This window comes from Bos indicus x Bos taurus, chromosome 7, assembly GCF_003369695.1.
Source record: "Bos indicus x Bos taurus breed Angus x Brahman F1 hybrid chromosome 7, Bos_hybrid_MaternalHap_v2.0, whole genome shotgun sequence".
Classification (NCBI taxonomy): domain Eukaryota; kingdom Metazoa; phylum Chordata; class Mammalia; order Artiodactyla; family Bovidae; genus Bos; species Bos indicus x Bos taurus.
Window position 1 is genome coordinate 60,350,949 of NC_040082.1, and position 19,352 is coordinate 60,370,300.

Consider the following 19,352-nt stretch of genomic DNA (forward strand, 5'->3'; position numbering starts at 1 on the left):
AACTCACTCCGTGTCTTTCAGTGTGATTGGTGCCCTAGGGAGCCAGGTTGCTGGGGAAAGCTCATGTGGCATTCAGCCATTCCATTTTGTCTACAAAAAAAGAGGGGAGAAACTGGCAGAAAGCAAACGCTTTTGCTGCTGGGTGAGTTTAGCAGCTATTTTTAGCTCCTAAGCCTTTGCTTTCCCATTTGGCTGTGCTTTTTTAGCACAGTGTCAGTCCAGCAGGGCTGTTTTCCTTCATGGCTCCAGATGTCCTTAGGGAAAGTTTCTGTCTGCCCCTGAGAAGATGTGGGATGGGCACAGGGTAATAACTTCTGATAGTGGGTTTAGGCAGAGCCTTGGGCCCCACTGTAGACTTGTCACAGGGCCAGTTTATTGAGGTGGAACATGGAGTGTGGCAGGAATAGGAAAGAGAAAAGGTAAAATACCATACTCTCTCGAGGTGTTTCCCCTATAATTAATTCAGTTAGGACTTTATTGAGTAAACTGCCTAATGAGGTGTATTGGGGCTGAATGATCAACATGCAAACCTTTTATAAGGGTCTTGGACTGATATTGACAGGTTCTGAAGTTTTCTAATTCTTTTTTTCCCCCAAATTTATTTATTTGGCTGCCCCAGGTTCTAGTTGCAGCATGAGAGATCGTTTACTTGCAGCATACAGGCTCTTTAGTTGTGGCTTGTGAACTGTTAGCTGTGGCATGTGGGGATCGAGCTGCCTGACAAGGGATTGAACCTGGGCTCCCTGCATTGGGAGTGTGGAGTCTTAGCCACTGAATCACCAGGGAAGCCCTCTAAGGTTTTTTTTTTTTTTTTAAGTTTATTATTATTATTTTTTCTCTCTGCCTTTCTTTCTGGGGTAATTTGCCTGTTTGGGTTAAGTTCTTTTGACTTCCTCTCTAGTTTACTGACCAAAATTTTTTCACTACTCCAATTTGCCTATTCTTGATATTTCACTTAAGTAGAACCATACAATATCTATTCTTTTGTGTCTAGTTCATTTAATTTAGCCTAATATTTTTAAGGTTTATTCATGTTGAAGCATGTATCAGAATTTCATTTTTTATGACTGAATAATGTTCCATTGTATGTACCACATTTGAAAAAAAACTGTTGAATACCTAGGTTATTTCTACTTATTTCGCTATTGTCAGTAGTGATATTATCAACATTCATATGGAGGTACCTGTTTGAGTCAATGTTTTCGGAACTTTTAGGTGGAGTATGTACTTGGGGTGGAATTGCTGGATCACATATATAGTAGATCTATATTTATCTTTTTGAGGAATTGCCAAACTGTGCCACAGCAGCTGTACCATTTCACATTCCCACCGGCATTGTACTAGGGTTTTAGTTTCTCCACATCCTCATTAACATTTGTTGCTGTCTCTCTCTCTTTTTTAAATAAACTTTAGCCATAATGGTGGATATAAAATGGTACAGTGTTTCATTGTGGCTTTGATTTGCATTTCCTTAGTGATTAATGATGAGAACCCTTTCATGTCCCTATTGGCTTGTGTATATCTTCTTTGGAGAAATGTCTATTCAAGTTTTTTGCCCATTTAAATTTTTGTTGTTGAGTTATAGGTGTTATTTATATATTCTGGATACTACATCATTATAAGATAGAAGACTTACAAATATTTTTCTAATTTTTTGAGTTGTCTTTTCACTTTCCTTATAATGTCATTTGAGGCACAAAGTTAAAACTTTTAATTTTGAAAGAGTTCTGTTTGTTTTTCCGTTTATCATCTGTGCTTTGGTTATTATATTTAAGAAACTATTGCCAAATCTGAGGTTATGAAGATTTTCCCTACGTTTTCCTAAGAATTTTCTCTCTTAATACATTTTGAGTTAATTTTTGTATATAAGGGAAGAGTCCACTTCATTCTTTTGCATGTGGATATCCAATTGTTCCGGGACAGTTTGTTGGAGAGACTGTCCCTTCCCCATTGAATTGTCTAGATAATGTTGTTGAAAATCAACTTATTGCATATGTAATTATTTCTGGACTCTCAGTTCTGTTCCATTGGTCTGTATATCTGTCCTTACACCTATACAACAGTGTTTTTTTGTTTTTTCCCACAGTGTTTTAATTACTGTAGCTTTGTAGTAAGTTTTGAAATCAGGAAATGTGAGTCCTCCAACTTTGTTCTTGTTTTTCAGTATTGGGATTTTTTTTTTGGTGGAGGTTGGGGGGAGCATACATTATGCTAATAGGATCTTAAAATCCCCAACCAAGGATTGAACAGTGAAAGTGCCAAGTCCTAACCACTGGACTGTGAGCAAACTCCTCACCATCAGGATTTTGATAGGGATTGCATTGAATCTGAATATTGCTCTGGGTAGTACTGTCATCTTAGTGATATTAAGCCGCCGATCTGTGAACATGGGATATCCTTTTATCCTTGTATCATTTAAAGTTTAACAGCCATGAGGGCCTGCACTTTGGTTTGTTTGATTGTCTGAAAAGTGAAGTAAAAGGCTTTATGACTTGGGAATATTGAATTTTGCTGTTTTAGGGGATGCTAATGGTATCTGCCTTCAGGTATAACAGTAGATATGGTTAAGAAGTGAATGGTTAACCATTAGGGACTATAACCATTTAGGGACTATGTAACCTGTAACTATTTAGGGACTTCCCTGGTGGTCCAGTGCCTAAGACTCCGCACTTCCAATGGAGGGGTTAGGGTTCGATCCCTGGTCAGGGAACTGGATCCCACATGCCGTATTGAAGATCTAATATCCTGCATGCTGCAACTAAGACCAGGCAGTCAGATAAACACAAAATTTTTTAAAAAAGTGGTTATAAAGGTTCATGTGAACTTGGGCCCGTGTCTGTTCACACACAGATCATTTGGTTAGTTTCCTTCTTTCCTCACCATAGCCAATACCACCCTGTGCAACCTAATAACAACCTGGATAATGAAGAAGGAAGGGACAGGGCTATTATATTAGGTTGGAACAAACGTAATTGAGTTTTTGCATTGTTGAAATCTGCCATTTGATATTGGAATACTTTCTTAATATGGTTATTTTATACATCATTTTAATGCACATTTCTTTATACTTTTTACTAATGACTTATTCATGCTGTTTATATTTAATTTGGACTATGGAAATGATATTAGACAAAAAGTAAATTCGAGTGTTTTTCTTATTCGAGTTCAAAATGAATCGTAAAGCAGCAGAGACAACTCAACGTTAACGCGTTTGACCCAGGAACTGCTAATGAACGTACAGTGCAGTGGTGGTTCAAGAAGTTTTGCAAAGGAGACTAGAACCTTGAAGATGAAGAGCTTAGTGGATGACCATTGAAAGTTGACAGTGACCAACTGAGAGCAATCATCAGTGCTGATCCTCTTAAAACTGACATGAGAAGTTGCTGAAGAACTCAGCGTTGACCATTCTACGGTCATTTCACATTTGAAGCAAATTGGAGAGGTGAAAAAGCTTGATAAGTGGGTGCCTCATGAACTGACTGAAAATAAAAGAAATCATCGTTTTGAAGTGTCGTCTTCTGTTATTCTGTGCAACAATGCACCATTTCTCAATCGGATTGTGACTTGTGACAAAAAGTGGATTTTATACAACAGTCAGCTCGGTAGTTGAACTGAGAAGAAGCTCCAAAGCACTTCCCAAAGCCAAACCTGCACCACAAAAAGGACCTGGTTACTGTTTGGTGGTCTGCTGCCATCTGATCCACTACAGCTTTCTGAATCCTGGTGAAACCGTTACATCTGAGAAGTATGCTCAGCAGTTCTATGAGATGCACCGAAAACTGCAATGCTTACAGATGGCATTAGTCAACAGAAAGGGTCCAGTTCTTCTCTGTGACAGTGCCTGATTGCACGTCACACAACCAATGCTTCAAAAGTTGAATGAATTGGAGTATGAAGTTTTGCCTCATCCTCCATATTCACCTGACCTCTTGCCATCGAACTCCTGTTTTAAGCATATCGACAACTTTTTGCAGGGAAAACGCTTCCACAACCAGCAGAAGGCAGAAAATACAAGTTTGTCGAATCTCAAAGCATGGATTTTTACACTGCAGGAATAAACCAGCTTATTTCTCATTGGCAAAAATATGTTGATTGTAATGGTACCTATTTTGATTAATAAAGATATGTTTGAGCCTACTTATAATGATTTAAAATTCACGATCTGAAACTGCAGTTACTTTTGCATCAACCTGAATAGCTCGTGCAAAGGTCCTGGATGACTACAGTTTCAGCCAAGGCCTCTCTCCTCATATGGGGGAATGGAGGCTACTTTAGGTTGACAGTTTCAGCCAAGGCATATCTCCTCATATGGGGGAATGGAGGGTTACTTTAGGTTGTTCTACATCTGGGGTAGGAGACCTGTGATACCTGTATTCCGGAAATGTCTGTCATCATCTGAAATGTTTGACATCTGTGAAAAAAGTGAGATCATGGGAATCACTGTGTTGGGGCAGGCGGGGAGGGGTGTCAGGCACCAGCTTCATATTGACCTTCTATCTTCTGTGTTTACATTCCTCAGGCCTCTAACTATGCCTCACCAGGGCCTGCTCCTTTTTAGGATGGCTCCTCTGTGCGTACTGCTCAGCATGCTGATGGTCTCCTGCTTCAACTTCTGCCTGTGTCATAAGAACTCGGTAAGTATTTTCACACAAGTAGAGGGATCTTTGGGATCCAAGAAAGTCTCCATGCCACCAGGGCTGCTGTGGGAGTTTCTTTCTTTCTTTTATTTATTTATTTTTTTATTTTACAATATTGTATTGGTTTTGCCATACATTGACATGAATCTGCCATGAGAGTTTCTTATAGGAATGTGACCAGTGCTGGGTCACGGAATGTGCGCACTTCTTCCCCTATCCCTTAGTCCTCTGGCCTCTGTTTAAAGCTTACGGCACATTTTCTCTTTGGGGAAAAGATGGTGGTGATGATAATGATGTAATAACAATGATGATGATAATAATAAGCTTATCATGTACCAAGCATAGTCAGTCAGTCAGTCATGTCCAACTCTTTGCAACCCCATGGACTGCAGCACGCCAGGCTTCCCTGTCCATCACCAACTCCTGAAGCTTGCTCAAACTCATGTCCATTAGTTGGTGATGCCATCCAACCATCTCATCCTCTGTGTTCCCTTCTCCTCCTGCTTCAATCTTCCCCAGCCTCAGGGTCCTTTCCAATGAGTCAGTTCTTCGCATCAGGTGGCCAAAGTATTGGAGCTTCAGCATCAGTGCTTCCAGTGAATATTCAGGACTTGTTTCCTTTAGGATTGACTGGTTTGATCTCCTTGCAGTCCATGGGACTCTCAAGAGTCTTCTCCAACATGACAATTCAAAAGCATCATTTCTTCAGCACTCAGGCTTCTTTATGGTCCAGCTTGCACATCTGTACATGTCTACTGAAAAAAATCTTTGACTATACAAACTATACAAAGTAATGTCTCTCCTTTTTAATATGCTGTCTAGGTTTGTCATAGCTTTTCTTCCAAGGAGCAAGTGTCTTTTAATTTAATGGCTGCAGTGACCATCTGCAGTGATTTTGGAGCCCAAGAAAAAAAGCTCTGTTACTGTTTCCATTGTTTCTCCATCTATTTGCCATGAAGTGTTGGGGCTGGATATCATTATTTTTGTTTTTTGAATGTTGGAATTTTAAGCCAGCTTTTTCACTCTCTCACTTTCATCAAGAGTTCTGCCATAACGGTGGTGTCATCTGTGTATCTGAGGTTATTGATATTTTTCCCGGCAGTCTTGATTCCAGCTTCTGCTTCATGCCCGGCATTTCTCATGATGTACTCTGCATATAAGTTAAATAAGCAGGGTGACAATATACAGACTTGACGTACTCCTTTCCTGATTTGGAACCAGTTTGTTCCATGTCCGGTTCTGTTGCTTCTTGACCTGCATACAGATTTCTCAGGAGGCAGGTAAGGTGGTCTGGTATTCCCATCTCTTTCAGAATTTTCCACAAGCTTGTTGTGATCCACACAGTCAGAGGCTTTAGTGTAGTCAGTGAAGCAGAAGTAGATGTTTTTCTGGGATTCTCTTGCTTTTTCTATGATCCAACCAAGCATTGTATTGTGTGCTTTTATATGTATTCTTACTTAATCCCATCAAATGTTAAATAGACAACTGAAGTTATTATCCTCATTTTGAGAAGGAGGAGAACTAACAGATGCTAAGTAGCTTGGCCAACATTATAAAGCTAGTTTGTAGCAGAGCTGAGAGGGTCAGGATTTTCCCCAAGGACTGGGTTACTTGTGTGGTGAGCACCAAGACTACTACTTCTCTACTCTCCTCTTCCATTTCTGTGTCCTCTTTCCCTCTGTCTTTTGTTGCATGTTCTTTATAGTCTCCATTTCATTAACCCAGACCTCATTACTGAGGGTTTCTGTCATTGACAAAGGCAGGGGCAGAATGCCTGAGAAGGCCCTGAGCTTGGTCTGGCTGCAGGGTGTCCTGGCCCCATTTCCCTGGCCTGCCCCAGCAACAGCCTGCCCTTGACCAGCTCCCGATGCCCTCTCTTTCCTCTTCCTTGAGATGCCCTGACTGTCAACTCTCTGACAGTTTTACCCTCCCCTGGCCACCTTCCCCAACCCCAGGGGTCCTACTTAAATGTTGGTTAAAGTGCTGGAGGCTTTGGAACTGGAGGGCCTTGAAGTGCAAATGACAATTGTGATGAATTTAATAGCAATTCAGCTCAGCTAAGGTTCACCTCTGGCTCATGGCAAACTTCCACCTTCCCTCTGAAGTCATTTGTTTTCTCTCTGCCTTTCTCCCTACTTTGTGGAGCAGGAGAGAATGTACAGTTAGGAGTCACGAATCCTTTTGAGCTTTTAATGTTCTTTGACTGAGATCTTGTTGCTGTCATTTTTCTGGTCTCCTCTTCAAGGACAGTAAGACTGGAATCCCATTGGCCCCAGAGGGTGCGACTGGCCACAGAATGAGGTTGGGGCTGGCTCTGACATAGCTGGCCCAGAAAAGCACCCAAGTTTTCTGAGGGATTAGGGCTGTGTCCCCTTTAGCCTGCAGCTCTTGAGGATCTGGGTACTCCCCGTCGTGAGCTTTAGCAGATGCACAATTAACAAAAGCGTGCTGATGAATTTACTTAAGGACTGTGTGCTAGTAAGTCCCTTTTGGATAATAGTTCAACCAAATAGATGAGCTTTCGGAGCCATAATTATTCTGGCCCATTTATATTAGCTCTATTGAGCCTAGTCTCAGAAAAATGTTAATACTGACTTTCATCAGCAGAAGCTGCTTTTATCCTTATGTCTGTTCCTAAGCTGTATCCATTTGTCATAATCTTTCATCATGTGCTAAGTACAAGTAGGAATTGAAGCATCTTTTCTCTCATACCATAAAAATTGCTGCCCTGATGACATTTAAAAATCCAAATTATGCAGCCAGCCACCTTCACAACAGTGAAAATGGGGGGTGGGGGAGATGGGAGTGGTCATGATCCTTTGTTCAGAGCCTGGAGTCCAGACAAATGCTCCTGGTGACCTGGAATTGTTCTCCCCAAGGGCATTTGTTACAGGTTTATGGCCACCCAGCAAAGGTTGGCTGTGTGTATCAGGATATGATCTGGAGCCATCCTCCCCTCCTGTCGCCTGCTGTGGCGCCTCTCTGGGGTGTCACTTCTAAGGAGCAGTGTGAATGCTAAAGGGATGTATTGTGTGGTATACTCACCTTCAAGAGGTGGTAGATGAGTGGGATAGTGGAACCCAGTGTAAAGGAGCACAGAGCCTTAGTAAGCTCTCTTTTGCCTCCCACTTTGGCAGTGTAACCATTTCTGAGCTTTGTTTCTTCATGTGTAAAACAGGGTTGTAAAACAGGTACCTCCCTCTTAAATTTTAGTGTAGATTAAATGTGATTATATATATAAAGCACCTAGAATTGAGACTGGCACTGTATGGCTAATGGATGGTCAATAAATGTCAGCTGTTATTTTTTAGTATGGGGTGGCTGCTTCCATTGTTTAATTTATGGCTCTGTCAGTCAGGCTTCTATCCCAAAATGTTGCCCCCTCAGTCTGTCTCTGTCACAACAGCAATCCACCTACCCTGAGAGTTCATTTATTCTCTTGGATCTTGAAGGCTTTGGTCTTTAAGAATCTCTTATTCAGTTGCAAGTGTAAGGAAGTGTATCATGGTAAGCTGTTGTCAGTTAACACCTTAGCTGGGATTTCTTGCCATTTCAGAGGAAATTGGTATTTACAGTATTGATGGCAGAGAGAAGAGAGAATTCAGCATTGAAAGGAGCCCTGAAAAGCCAACTGAGAGGGCACCAGAGCATGAGATTTACTTCAGAGCTGACCACGGGCTGGCTGGCCTCCCACACCTCTCGGTCTCCTGTTTTGGACCCTGCTGGAGCAGAGGGAGGGTCATCCCTTTCTCTGCGACTGTGTTTCTCACCTTGTCCATTAAAGGGCAGGGGCTGTGCTGGTAAATGTGCTGGGGTGATCTCATTCCCCCACTGCTTGCTTCCCTTAGCATCCAAGGCACAACCGATAGAATACTTGACTAAGAACAGAAACAGAGAAGTGAGTCAGGATTCAGACAGTCCTGGACTTAAATCTCTGCTCTTCTCTCAGCATTGTGGTTTTGCACAGGTCCTGTGTGTGTAAAGTGGAATTAAAAGTGTGTGTTTCATAGGTGAAACTTGGATGAGTTGTGTGGCATGGAAGGCACTTAGACCAGTGCCGGGCCTGTGGGTAGGGGCTTCATAAATGGTAGCTGCTGTTTTCCTTACAACCCCATCTCCATGATGCTGCTTTTCCTGAAAACTTTTTCTGGAATTCCACCTTTGAAGTGACTGTCTAACTTGCAGTATGTTCGTGTGACCAAGCCTCCCTCAGTGCTTGCTGAAGTCACTGAGAGCCAGATTTGGTGAACAGAGTGAGTTGATCAGACAGACGAGCACCAAATTTATGTCACTTCTACTAAAAACAGGTGAACTGTAAAATAATGGCAGATTGTGAGAGAGAGAGAGTGTGTGTGTGTAGCTTAAAATATGGTTCAAAGATGATACCAAGAGGAAACTTAAAAAAATATTTTGAGCAGTGATAGGATTGTTGGAAAAAGGGGCTTTCCCGAGGCTTCAAGTATGTGTCTCAGTGGTTCATATCTTGTTGTAATCCTTCTTCTTGAACCTACTTTGTTAGTCTCATTAAAGATCTAGGGAAAAGGGCTTTCTTAGCCTCTACTCATTGAAATGAACACTAGCCTTGCCTGGATTTTGAAGGGTCATATTTTCATCATCACCATTACACTTGCCTCTTTCTTTCTGCTTCTCTTGATGTTGAGGATTTGGTTAGTTGATTACTGTTATACCTGCTAGGAGTTAACCTGGCTAATAGATACACTAAAGCAAGAGTTGTAATGTAAAGCTTAGAGATGTTTAGTTTGACTCTCCTTGTGTTCTAAAAGTAAGAAATATCAGATAAAAATATGGATTTCTGTTTCTTATTCTGCCATGAATGCCTTCATGGCAGTGGCAACTGAGTAACAGCTATGTTTCTTGATCAGGGCAGGAGGACTCCAGTTTTCACAGTTCCACTACTCCTAGTTGTTTTTACACTGAGCACACAGCACATTTACATCCGTTCCTGCCTGGCTTCTGGAGGCATTTAATCCACATACTTCAGAGGTAAATATTATTAATGGTCTTCTAGCCCTGCGGTCTAGTGTACGGCACTTTTGGCAGAGACTGACCAGCATGACTGGGCCCTGGAGTATATAGGCTCCAGGTACTTAGTGGACAAGGTGGTCTTTGTTCTGGAGTATGGGGCTAGTTCCTGGCTGTCAGCAAACTCTTTGGGCTTGTCTTCAAAAGATACACCTGCCTGTAGGAGGAAGCGCTTCTTTCATTCCTTTGTTGTGTGATTACAAACTAAGCCTTGGGCTGGGCAAGGGGTATATGCAGTGGTGAAAAAGACTGACACTGTGCCTGCCCTCAGGAAACTCAGCTGTTGGAAGTGTGACGTCCATGCCCTCAGAATGTAGGGAGCCTCCTGCCAGTCTGTCTGCTCATCAGTCTCACACACACCTACTCTTCTGTTGCTAGTTTTTCTTTTGAGCTCAGACTTGTACAGACTTCAAGTTGAAAGGGTAGGAGGAGTTTGAGGGACAAGGCTGCACAGGTGACCACAACCCAAGCCTGACGTGCCTGAGTGAAGCTATTTTGTGCAGTCCATGCTGGATGTCACAGCACAGACTCATCTGACTTGCCCCTACGGATGACTCCCTTTACGAGTAATAGGTGTAATGGCTACTGTGTAGCCAGGGCTAGTGGTTTACAGGGTAATACTTCTAACATATGAATGAGATGTTATTTCCTCTTTACAAATATAGAAACTGAAGTTTAAAAGTTAAGTAACTTTTCCTGGAGTCAAAAGCAACTTGGAATTGAACTTTGGGTTACCTGAAGCAGAGCTTCAGTTTTAAACCAGGATTCTATCAGTGCGTCTCATTACTTGTAACATGATTTAAGGACATCTTGTCCAAGCTGACTCATTTGAAAAGACCCTGACGCTGGAAAAGATTGAGGGCAGGAGGAGAAGGGGACAACAGAGGATGAGATCGGTTGGATGGCATCACCGACTCAATGGACATGGGTTTGGGTAAACTCCAAGAGTTGGTGATGGACAGGGAGGCCTGGCGTGCTGCGGTTCATGGGGTTGCTGACTGAACTGAACTGATTTTGTCCAAGATAATTTTCCTTACTGGTCCTTCAGAAGATCTGAAATTCTTCCATCTGAATCTCATGTTTTTATTTCTTGTTAAAATGTAAAAATCCTTGGAGGGGCTTTACATTGTCATCTTCAACACCTTAATCCCTTAATCTTTCCTCTGTCAGCTAGTTAAAGATCAGGACCTAAGGGACCCAGGGAGGTTCCTATCTGGACCTGGGGCACTGCTTGAAAAAAATGGCATTGTTACCTCCCATGTAGGATTAAAGTTGTTTGGGAGACCAAAATGAGATCTACATAAAGTACCTAGCACAAGTTTGGGTTCATAGGAGGAATCCATGAAAAATACTCTTAGGGGGAGAATTGGGAGGTGGGAGTGCTGAAATAATCTTCCAGTGTGCTAATGTGGGTGGTTCTTTGCCCTCCCAGATGTAATTTCTCAGAGCTCTGGAACCCTCTGGTTCCAGTTTCCTGAGGCCTTATTGCTTTTTTATACACAAACAGGTTTAAAAATGGGACAGGAAGGATGGGAGGCTGGGAAGGAATAAAATGAATAATACTTTGTATTTATATTACATCTTTCTCTCCTGAGCTCAAAGTGCTCAACAGACACCATCTCATTAATCCTCCATACTCTCCCTGGGGTGGAAGGAAACAGGTTTTAGGAAGAGGTTTCCAACCTGGGCATCTTCCTCCTTTAGCTCAGCTGGACTTGTGCCTTCCCACTTGCACCCCTTCCTCCATGGACTGGAATGTCCCAAGAGGTCATGTATGCCCTGTAGGTACCCTGGGGAATTAAGGTACCCAGGCCCTTTCTCTGCCCTGCTGGGTGGCTTAGGAATTAATTGGGCTTTAGCTACCAGCTTTTGTACATCTGAGTTGACCATTTGAGGCCTTACTGTTCTATTCAGTTGTATGCTTTTTCTTTTATAAATATCTTTAGTTTTTAATTATAAGAGTAATAGGAATTTTAAATATCAAACAGTATAGGAGCTTATCAAGTAGAAAGTTAGTCTCCTATTGTCTCATTTTGTCGACCCCTCTCCCCAGTATGTTCCTTTAAACCCCTCACGATAGTGTGGAACCTTCTGAAATTTTTAAACAGTGCATATACAAAAGTGTCACATACACACAACACATGCTGTGTGAATTGTATCATATCACCTCAGTTGTACTGGTTCTGAGACTAATCTTGTGAAAGGTCCAAACATGGCTAGGGAGGGCAGGAAATGCAAGGAGGAGAGTGTACTCCCCCAGGCCGTTTTCTTTCTGCTTGCTTGCTACCCAGCTGTTGTGGTTCATGCATGCCCTATTTTCCTTTTTCTGAAGGAATTTGCACTGACCAACCCAGAGAAGAGCAGCACCAAGGAAACCGAGAGAAAGGAAACAGAGGAGGAGCTGGAACCCAAGATTCTGGAGGTGTTTCACCCGACCCATGAGTGGCAGGCACTTCGTCCAGGTACCAAGCCCAGCCCTGTCTCCAGGAAACACACTTGAAAATCAAAATGTGTATGTCCTTTGTCTCCATAGGGCTGTTTTGGAGGAGCACCCCTCTCTGGCTTCCTTGGAGGGGAGTAGTGGTGGCTGCTGCTGCAGGACTCAGGGACCTTCACGTTCCTGCAGAACAGAGATTGCCGTGTCTGAGTGTCCTGGAAGGCAGGGAGGTGGTGGGTGGCCGAGCTTTCTGAGAAAGTGATTGAAAACTTTCTTTCCTTGCACTTCTGAAGCGCAGGAGAGGCAGTGACATGTGCCTTACTGTGCAAATGCTATTTTGGGTTCTGTTGCTCGGCTCAGTGCTGCTGAAATATTGTTCATGGGAGAGTCCTGAGCACCGGTGCAGAGTAGGAGTTTTCTATTGTTAAAGAAGCCTGTGCCAAGAAACAGGGGCTGATCCTGGCCTGGGTTTTGAACGGAGCATCCTCAGAAGGGACAACTTTTGAACCCTTTTATGGCCCTGGGCCCAGGGATTAAAATAATAATGAAATAAGCCAGCAGTTGTGGTGTTTACCATATTCAGATACTGTGCTAGGTGCTTCATGTGCGTAAGCTTGTTCAGTCTTCACAATAATAGGAGCTATTATTGTCTTTATTTTCAGATGAAAACATTGAGGCTCAGAGAGAGTAGGTGACTTGACCTATGTCATTCAGCTAACTTGTCCAACATCATTGACCCCAGCCTGGACTCACCTTCTTCCCACTTGTCCTTGGTTGGAGCCCGACTGGGCCTATTCTCAGGAATAGGCTATTTGTGTTCTGCACTGTTGCAGTGGGATGACAAGCCCTGGCAGCTTCCAGAGCATAGTTTCATCAACTCCTTGCCTATATTCATCACCATGTTCTCACTGCTGCATTGCTGCTGTGCTGGGCAGGGGCAGCATTTGTGCTGCCAGCCAACTTTCTGATAGCAATATCGCCCCTGCTGGGCTTGAGTGCAGGTAGTTACTGCCACAGAAAAGTGATGAACCACCAGGACAACCAAGTAGGTGCTAATGGTGTTGGGTAGAGGGAGATTTTAGGGGCAGAGGTACTGGGCTCAGCAAGTTCAACTTTTGTTCTGGCTGCTTTCCTCTACCTTCCCTGAGAACTGAGCCCCCTGGTCTCTGAGGACTAAAACTAGAGGGACTCTCGGGGTGTGGAAAGTGGAGGATGTGGGTTATGTTCATTGATTTTATGTGATTAAAAGTGCTTATACCACTTCTGACCAGGCAAGTGCCTGGAGCACATGGAAGTCAGTGTCCCTACCCCTACCCTCTTTTCCTGTGGCACTCTTTAAGGCCCCAGTCCACAATGCAGATCAAGCCTGAAAGTTCTGACCCAGGGCCCTTGCCCAGCCTCTGGGCAGTGGGGTTGCTGATAATGGTTGAGCAAAAGAACCTCTCTTTTTATCTTTGGGGAGGGAGGGCCAGTACCTGTGTGACAAGGGCAGGCTGAGTGCTCTAAGTGTCTCTTGGAGAGTTAGAGTGGAGTACTAATTTTTACATTTAACTTGTTGTCCCATTGACATCCTCTGCCTTCTAGTTTCTTAAGGCTCCTTATACATTGTTCTTCCCCAAGTTTCCTTGAAGCCACTCCAAAGGCTTGTGAATTGTGTTTGAGCACAGACACTCAGGCCCCACAGTGCTGAGGCAAAGCGAGTCTAGTTCCAGTTGTGCTTGCCCTGTATTCCCAAAATGTTTTCATTTCACCTACACTCACCCCCCAGAGCAGGACCAGTGAGGGGAGGAGGGAAGGTGAGAGATTTGTTTTGGCCTCAGGGTTTAACGTGTGATGATTGAGAGGTACTGTCGAGGCAGACAAGACTCTCTTCAAGATGTTCTGTGTGTACATTGAGAAGGTTTTTATATGTATGTTTGTTGGTAGGAGATTGACATCTCAGGGGTCTGTATGGATAGCTGGCATTTGCCTTTAATCAGTATATTTAATCCACCTGGGATTCTAAATTCTAAATGCTACCTGGGAACTTCCATCACAGCTACTGAATGGTTAAAAGGGATGTTACTAGTCCTGGAATGAGTAGATAAATGAGGAGGTAGTATAATTTATTAATAGTGGTAAAGAGCACAGACTTCAGACTGAGCCAGTCCTGGATTAAAATCCTAGGTTTACTACTTAGGGGATCTTGGGCAAGTCACTGAATCCCTCAGTTCCCCAATTGGTGATGTGGGAGAAACGTCCTGCCCGCCTCCTGCAGAGTCTATTCTGAGGATTTCTAACAAGAAAACATAACCCGGTACATAGCAGTTCTGATTTTAAATGGTAAATTCTCTGTGCCACCCCTTAAACTTGATTGTGAAATTGGATGCCAGTGGTTATGCATGAGTGTGTAACCTTCCTGTTCTCTCTGGCTTTAGATGGGGAAGGGAACTTAGGGTGACAGGGAAAGACTTCCATGGTCATGGAATGTTCTTCTTTCCTTCCAGGATGATTTTTGGTAAGGGAGCAGAATGGGCTAGCACAGCATTTCCTGCCTAAGAGCTAGGACATGGCATAGGAAGATGGTGGAATATCTTTGGGGGCACTTTTAAGAGAATGGCAAAATGGCTAGTTTATGTTGACAGTTATTGACTTCAGTTCAGTACCTTCTGTCTCCTTAGGTCTCTGAAGGTAGGACCTCATCTGTGTTGTCCTCAGGTCTCCAAGGAGGAGTTACTGGGCTACACGATCTGGGCTCATTTGAAGGCAGATATCCTGCCTGCTGTAGCCTGGAATATCAGGGGACCAACCTGTAACTTCATGAGCCTTCCTACCAGGCCAGGTGGGAATTGAGCCCCAGCCATCCTGCCCTGAGCAGCTGCAGGTCACTCCCCTCAAGTCTCCCTGCCTTGTTATTACTGTCAGCATCCTTGCTGGGAGTTACTTGTTCCTGGAAGTGATTTTCCTGTCTCTCTCTCTCTCTCTCGGTTTATTTTGGGATCTGTCATACCTTACGGAGGCACAGCAAGCATTTGAGTGTGGATTCAGCATCAGCTGTTCACAAGCAGGCAGAGGAAAGCTGTTTGCTGGCAGGTCCTGTGGGTTCTGGGCAAGGAACTCAGAAATTTGTCCTAAGGCTGAGCACCCATGAACCCCAGGCTTTGTGCCTGTGTACTTGTTATTAGAGAAAACTGGTCACAGCCAGATATGGTGGGCCTTCTGCTCCTTGGGCATTTTCTGTGATCCTACTTTGTGCCAAGCACTATACTGGTAGCCAGAGACAGATAATAGCTCACATTTACTGAGCATTCCCTGTGCCAGGCATCTTTTGAGGGTAGGTGCTATAACTGCCCTCATTTTTATAAACAAAATTGAATCTCAAGAGAGGTGACTTAGCCAAACGACCAAGTGATAGAATTCAGATCTAGCTTTGTTTGGCTCTAAGCCTAACCTCTACCACTGTACCATACTGTCTTTCTGGGTAACAAATGAGACATGACCCCTGCCTTCCAGCAGTTCATAGTCTCATAGAGGATACAGAGAGAAAAAGGCATTGCAATGTTTTGAGTGTCCTGGAAAAAGTGCGTGGTGCTCAATGAGGGCACAAAGGAGGGTGTGGGGAGGCCAGGCCAGGGCCTTCTCTCTATCCCTGAGATTTTGGTGGAGCTTTGAGTCAAATTTTATGATGCTAAACCTCCAAACCCACTTTCAGTTCTCTTTTTGAGCTCTGTGGCCTTGTCAGGTTGATGAGAATCTCTGAATCTTAGTTTCCTCATCTGAAAACAGGGATGAAAATACATACTTCACAGAGATGGTGTGAGACTGAAACAAGATTAACATATGTAGAATGTTTCACACGGGGCCTGGCACGTAGGAAATATTCAATAAATGGCTATAGTTGTCATTTTAAAAATATACCTTTGCTGCTGCTGCCTTTCTTTCCTTGGGACCTGAAGGAAAAGTGGAGGCGATGAGGCTGGCTGAGCAAAGTCCTCTCTTGTTCTGCCTGTTACCCAGTGCTGTATGTTGGTCCCATATGGACTCATGGGAGCTTAGACTTGGGGGTTCTTATTGACCTGAGGTGACTTCCAGGATCTGAAATTCTGTGTGAGAGCCTCTGAAATATTGTCATTAGTACAAAGAGCCACTTGATGGGAGCATGCAGGAAGCCTGTGCAGGAACACATTCATGTGAGGGGGTATTAAAAAAAAAATTTAAATCATCAACAACTGATGAGAGCAATCCAAGAATTACAGAGCACCAGCCATCTGGTCAGATCATTTCAGATCTGCATGAGCGATAGGAGGGAATTGAATTTTAAAAACCTCATTTATGGTAGACCAGCTACTCTCTTGCAAGCATTTAAGGGAGGAGTCTGATTTCCTGCAGGCTCTGGACATCTGTCTGAAGGAGCACCTGACTCTGGTCTGGGTGATGGTGGGATTGTCTCTCTGAGGTCTTCTGCCCCTTGCAGCTTAGAAGAGACCATGTGATCTTCCAGTCCTCGGATCCCAACTGCATATCCAGTAATTCAATTTAGACACTATCTAGCTGGAGTTAGTGTCAGATCCCAGTTAAAGGACTCAATCCGACTGCCTCTAATTGAGATGCTAGTCATGAGTCCCAGACTACTGGCCTTGTGACTGATCAGCTATAAATTGGAGATTCCCAGAATTCCCTCCTCAAGTTTACTAGAACAGCTCACAGAACTCAGGAAAGCATTTTACTCATGTTTACTGGTTTATTATAAAGGATACAACTCAGAGTAGCCAGGTGTATGAGATGCATAGAAGGTATGGTTGCTAAGGTTTAGAGCTTTCCTGTCCTCTATGGGCACACTGCCTTCTCAGTACTTCTCAGGTTCACCAGTCAGAAGCTGTCGAAAGCCCTCCAGGGGCTCTTATGGAGTTTTTGTTATTAGGTGTGATTGATTTAGGTGGCCAAAGTCATTGGCCATTGGAGATTGAACTCAATCTCCAGCCCTGCTTCCCTCCCTGGAGGTGGGGCTAAAAGTTCCTACTGTCTAATCAAAGCTTCATCTTTCTGGTGACCTGCCCCCATCTTGGAAATTACCTAATTCTACCCCTGCTCCCTCACCGGAGTCATTTCAGGAACCAGGGATAAAGACCAGATTTTTTTTTTTTTTTTTAAATACCACAGGCTACGATTGAGGTAAGACTATGGGCAAGTCCACCTATCCCTATCCAGCTCTGTGATTGGGAATCGGGTAATCCTCCCTTTCTCCCCTAATCAGGAGAATCTTTATGGGTTATTTCATTCCCCAGGATGGTCCACGAGAGTATGACCTGTGTGTGCCCTGTCACTCGCACATAGGCACACACACACCTCGAGGTCCATGAGCAGTGGCTGAGAGTAGGAGTATTGGTTAAGGGCAGTTCATACCTCAGCTCCTCTGGCTCATGAGAGTGAGGCAGTTGGGACTTCTTGGCTGTCACCAGGAGCTAATGGCCTGAGGGAGGGCTATAGCAGGGCACCTCTGCTGCATGATCTTTCACCCTGGCTCAAGAGCAGTGTTGGAAATGTAGAGCAAGGGCTGGGTAGAGGAAACTGTGTGGTTTTTGTGTGGTGTCTTGGTAATGTATCTCCTCTCTTGAACACAAATCGCTGTCTCCAACAACATTTGAGGATGGTGTATTCAACAGAGCTTATCTTTGGTGGTACCTCCTTCTGCGCAGTGCCTTCCTCCCCTGCTTTGAAACTTTTCAAGTCTTCAGGAGATTTCCTTGAGAACGTCATTTCTCCCTTTCCTGCCTATACTTCTAATCCATCCTCCCCTATTACTGCCACCTCCCTAGCCTTTGTTAAGTGCTTCCACTGTGAGCATCTCTTTTCCTGCTCAGGGCATAGCAGGATGCCAGATCTCTTGAGGCCTGTAGGAGCAGTGTCCGAGGCTCCAAAATACCCTGTACTGGGAGAGAAAATGATGGTGGGCTAGAATACATGCAGTCCCCACCAGGCTCCATAAGGACAGTTTAGAGCTCTTCGTTTCAGAGAGACACCATTTCCTATATGTGAACTTCTTCCAGCATAGCTGACCAGTGCTTCAGTAGCAGCCAAATTCCACATCCTGGTGGCAAAGCAGGTAGAGGCCAGGGCAGGAAGGCCTGTGACCTCCATGGTAGCCACTGCCAAGGCTAGAGGCCACGTTGAGACTAACTGGCTGAGCACTGTGCTGTAGAGATGCCCAGAGAATCTCTACCTGGGCTTTGCCTTTAAGTACAGAAGTATGAATGGGGCAGGCCAGGGTCCATTTGCATTCTATGGACTTGGGGGGTGATAATGAGCAACTGTTGGATATCCACTTTCTAACAAGCGTTTGTATGCTTAATGCTCACACTAGGCCCTTATTCGCCTCTTTTTTTTCCTCTATCTACCTGATCTCTTTGAGGCTTAATAGAGAGTCCTTAGAGTTGCGCAGCCTCAGCTTTCAAAGATCAAGGACCTCCCCCCCTTCCCCGAAACTGGTTAAAATAAAAAACTTAGACTGGAGTAGGGATACTGGAAAACTAGTTGGCAAAACTAGTCCCAGCCCTTATACCCAGGGGTTGATTTTAATTCAGAGAATCTCTGTAGCCTCGACTTCCCTTCTTTCTCTCATATTGACCTCACTTGACTGGCTAAGACTGTCTAGGCCATCTCCAAGATTGGGATTAACCAGAGTTGGGAATAGCTCTTAAGGATCAACCTGGAGCTGAAATCAAAGACCCTCTTCCAGAACTTTTTCCATTCTTAGCTTTTTCACAGTACTGGAGGTAAGAATTGATTGATAACTTGAGATAATATTCAGTTAGGTCGAGAAGAGGACAGGTAGGGAGCAGGAGTGAAGAGGGGATGACGTGAACTCTCTCTCTAAATGTGAGCCTTTATTGATCTAGTTGTAGAGGCAGGGATGTGTAGAAGAATGATGGGATGATAGTGGTGGGCTGCATCCCTTCTGTCAGGTAGCGGGTGGTGGGAGGAAAGAGAGTTGAAATACAGTAGATCTGACTATGTGAAAATAAGCGTGTAGTTTAGTCCCTTCAGGGTTAGGCTGTGAATGGGAGTTGAGGAAATTAAGAAGAGTGATATAAACTCCTGGGTTTGGGGGTTGAAAATAAGTGGGAGAAGAGAATGAAAATAGTAACTTCAGAGACAGCCATACCAAAAAATTTATTTCTCGTTACATTTGTTGAACTCTTATAATGTGCCAGGTACAGTGCTTGATGTCGGAGATACCATGGTGGGCATTAAACAGA

At 43.8% G+C, this 19,352-nt stretch overlaps 1 protein-coding gene across 4 annotated transcripts in view; it reads left to right on the forward strand.

Moving 5' to 3' along the window:
- Positions 1-19,352, forward strand: part of SIL1 (SIL1 nucleotide exchange factor) — a 256,472-nt gene that overhangs the window by 65,805 nt on the left and 171,315 nt on the right. For all 4 annotated transcript variants that reach the window (XM_027546350.1, XM_027546348.1, XM_027546351.1 and 1 more), the window contains exons 2-3: positions 4,520-4,634; positions 12,013-12,142. In XM_027546350.1, the coding sequence (XP_027402151.1) occupies positions 4,530-4,634; positions 12,013-12,142 (235 nt within the window). In that variant the 5' untranslated portion in view covers positions 4,520-4,529. The remainder of the gene's footprint in view (positions 1-4,519; positions 4,635-12,012; positions 12,143-19,352) is intronic.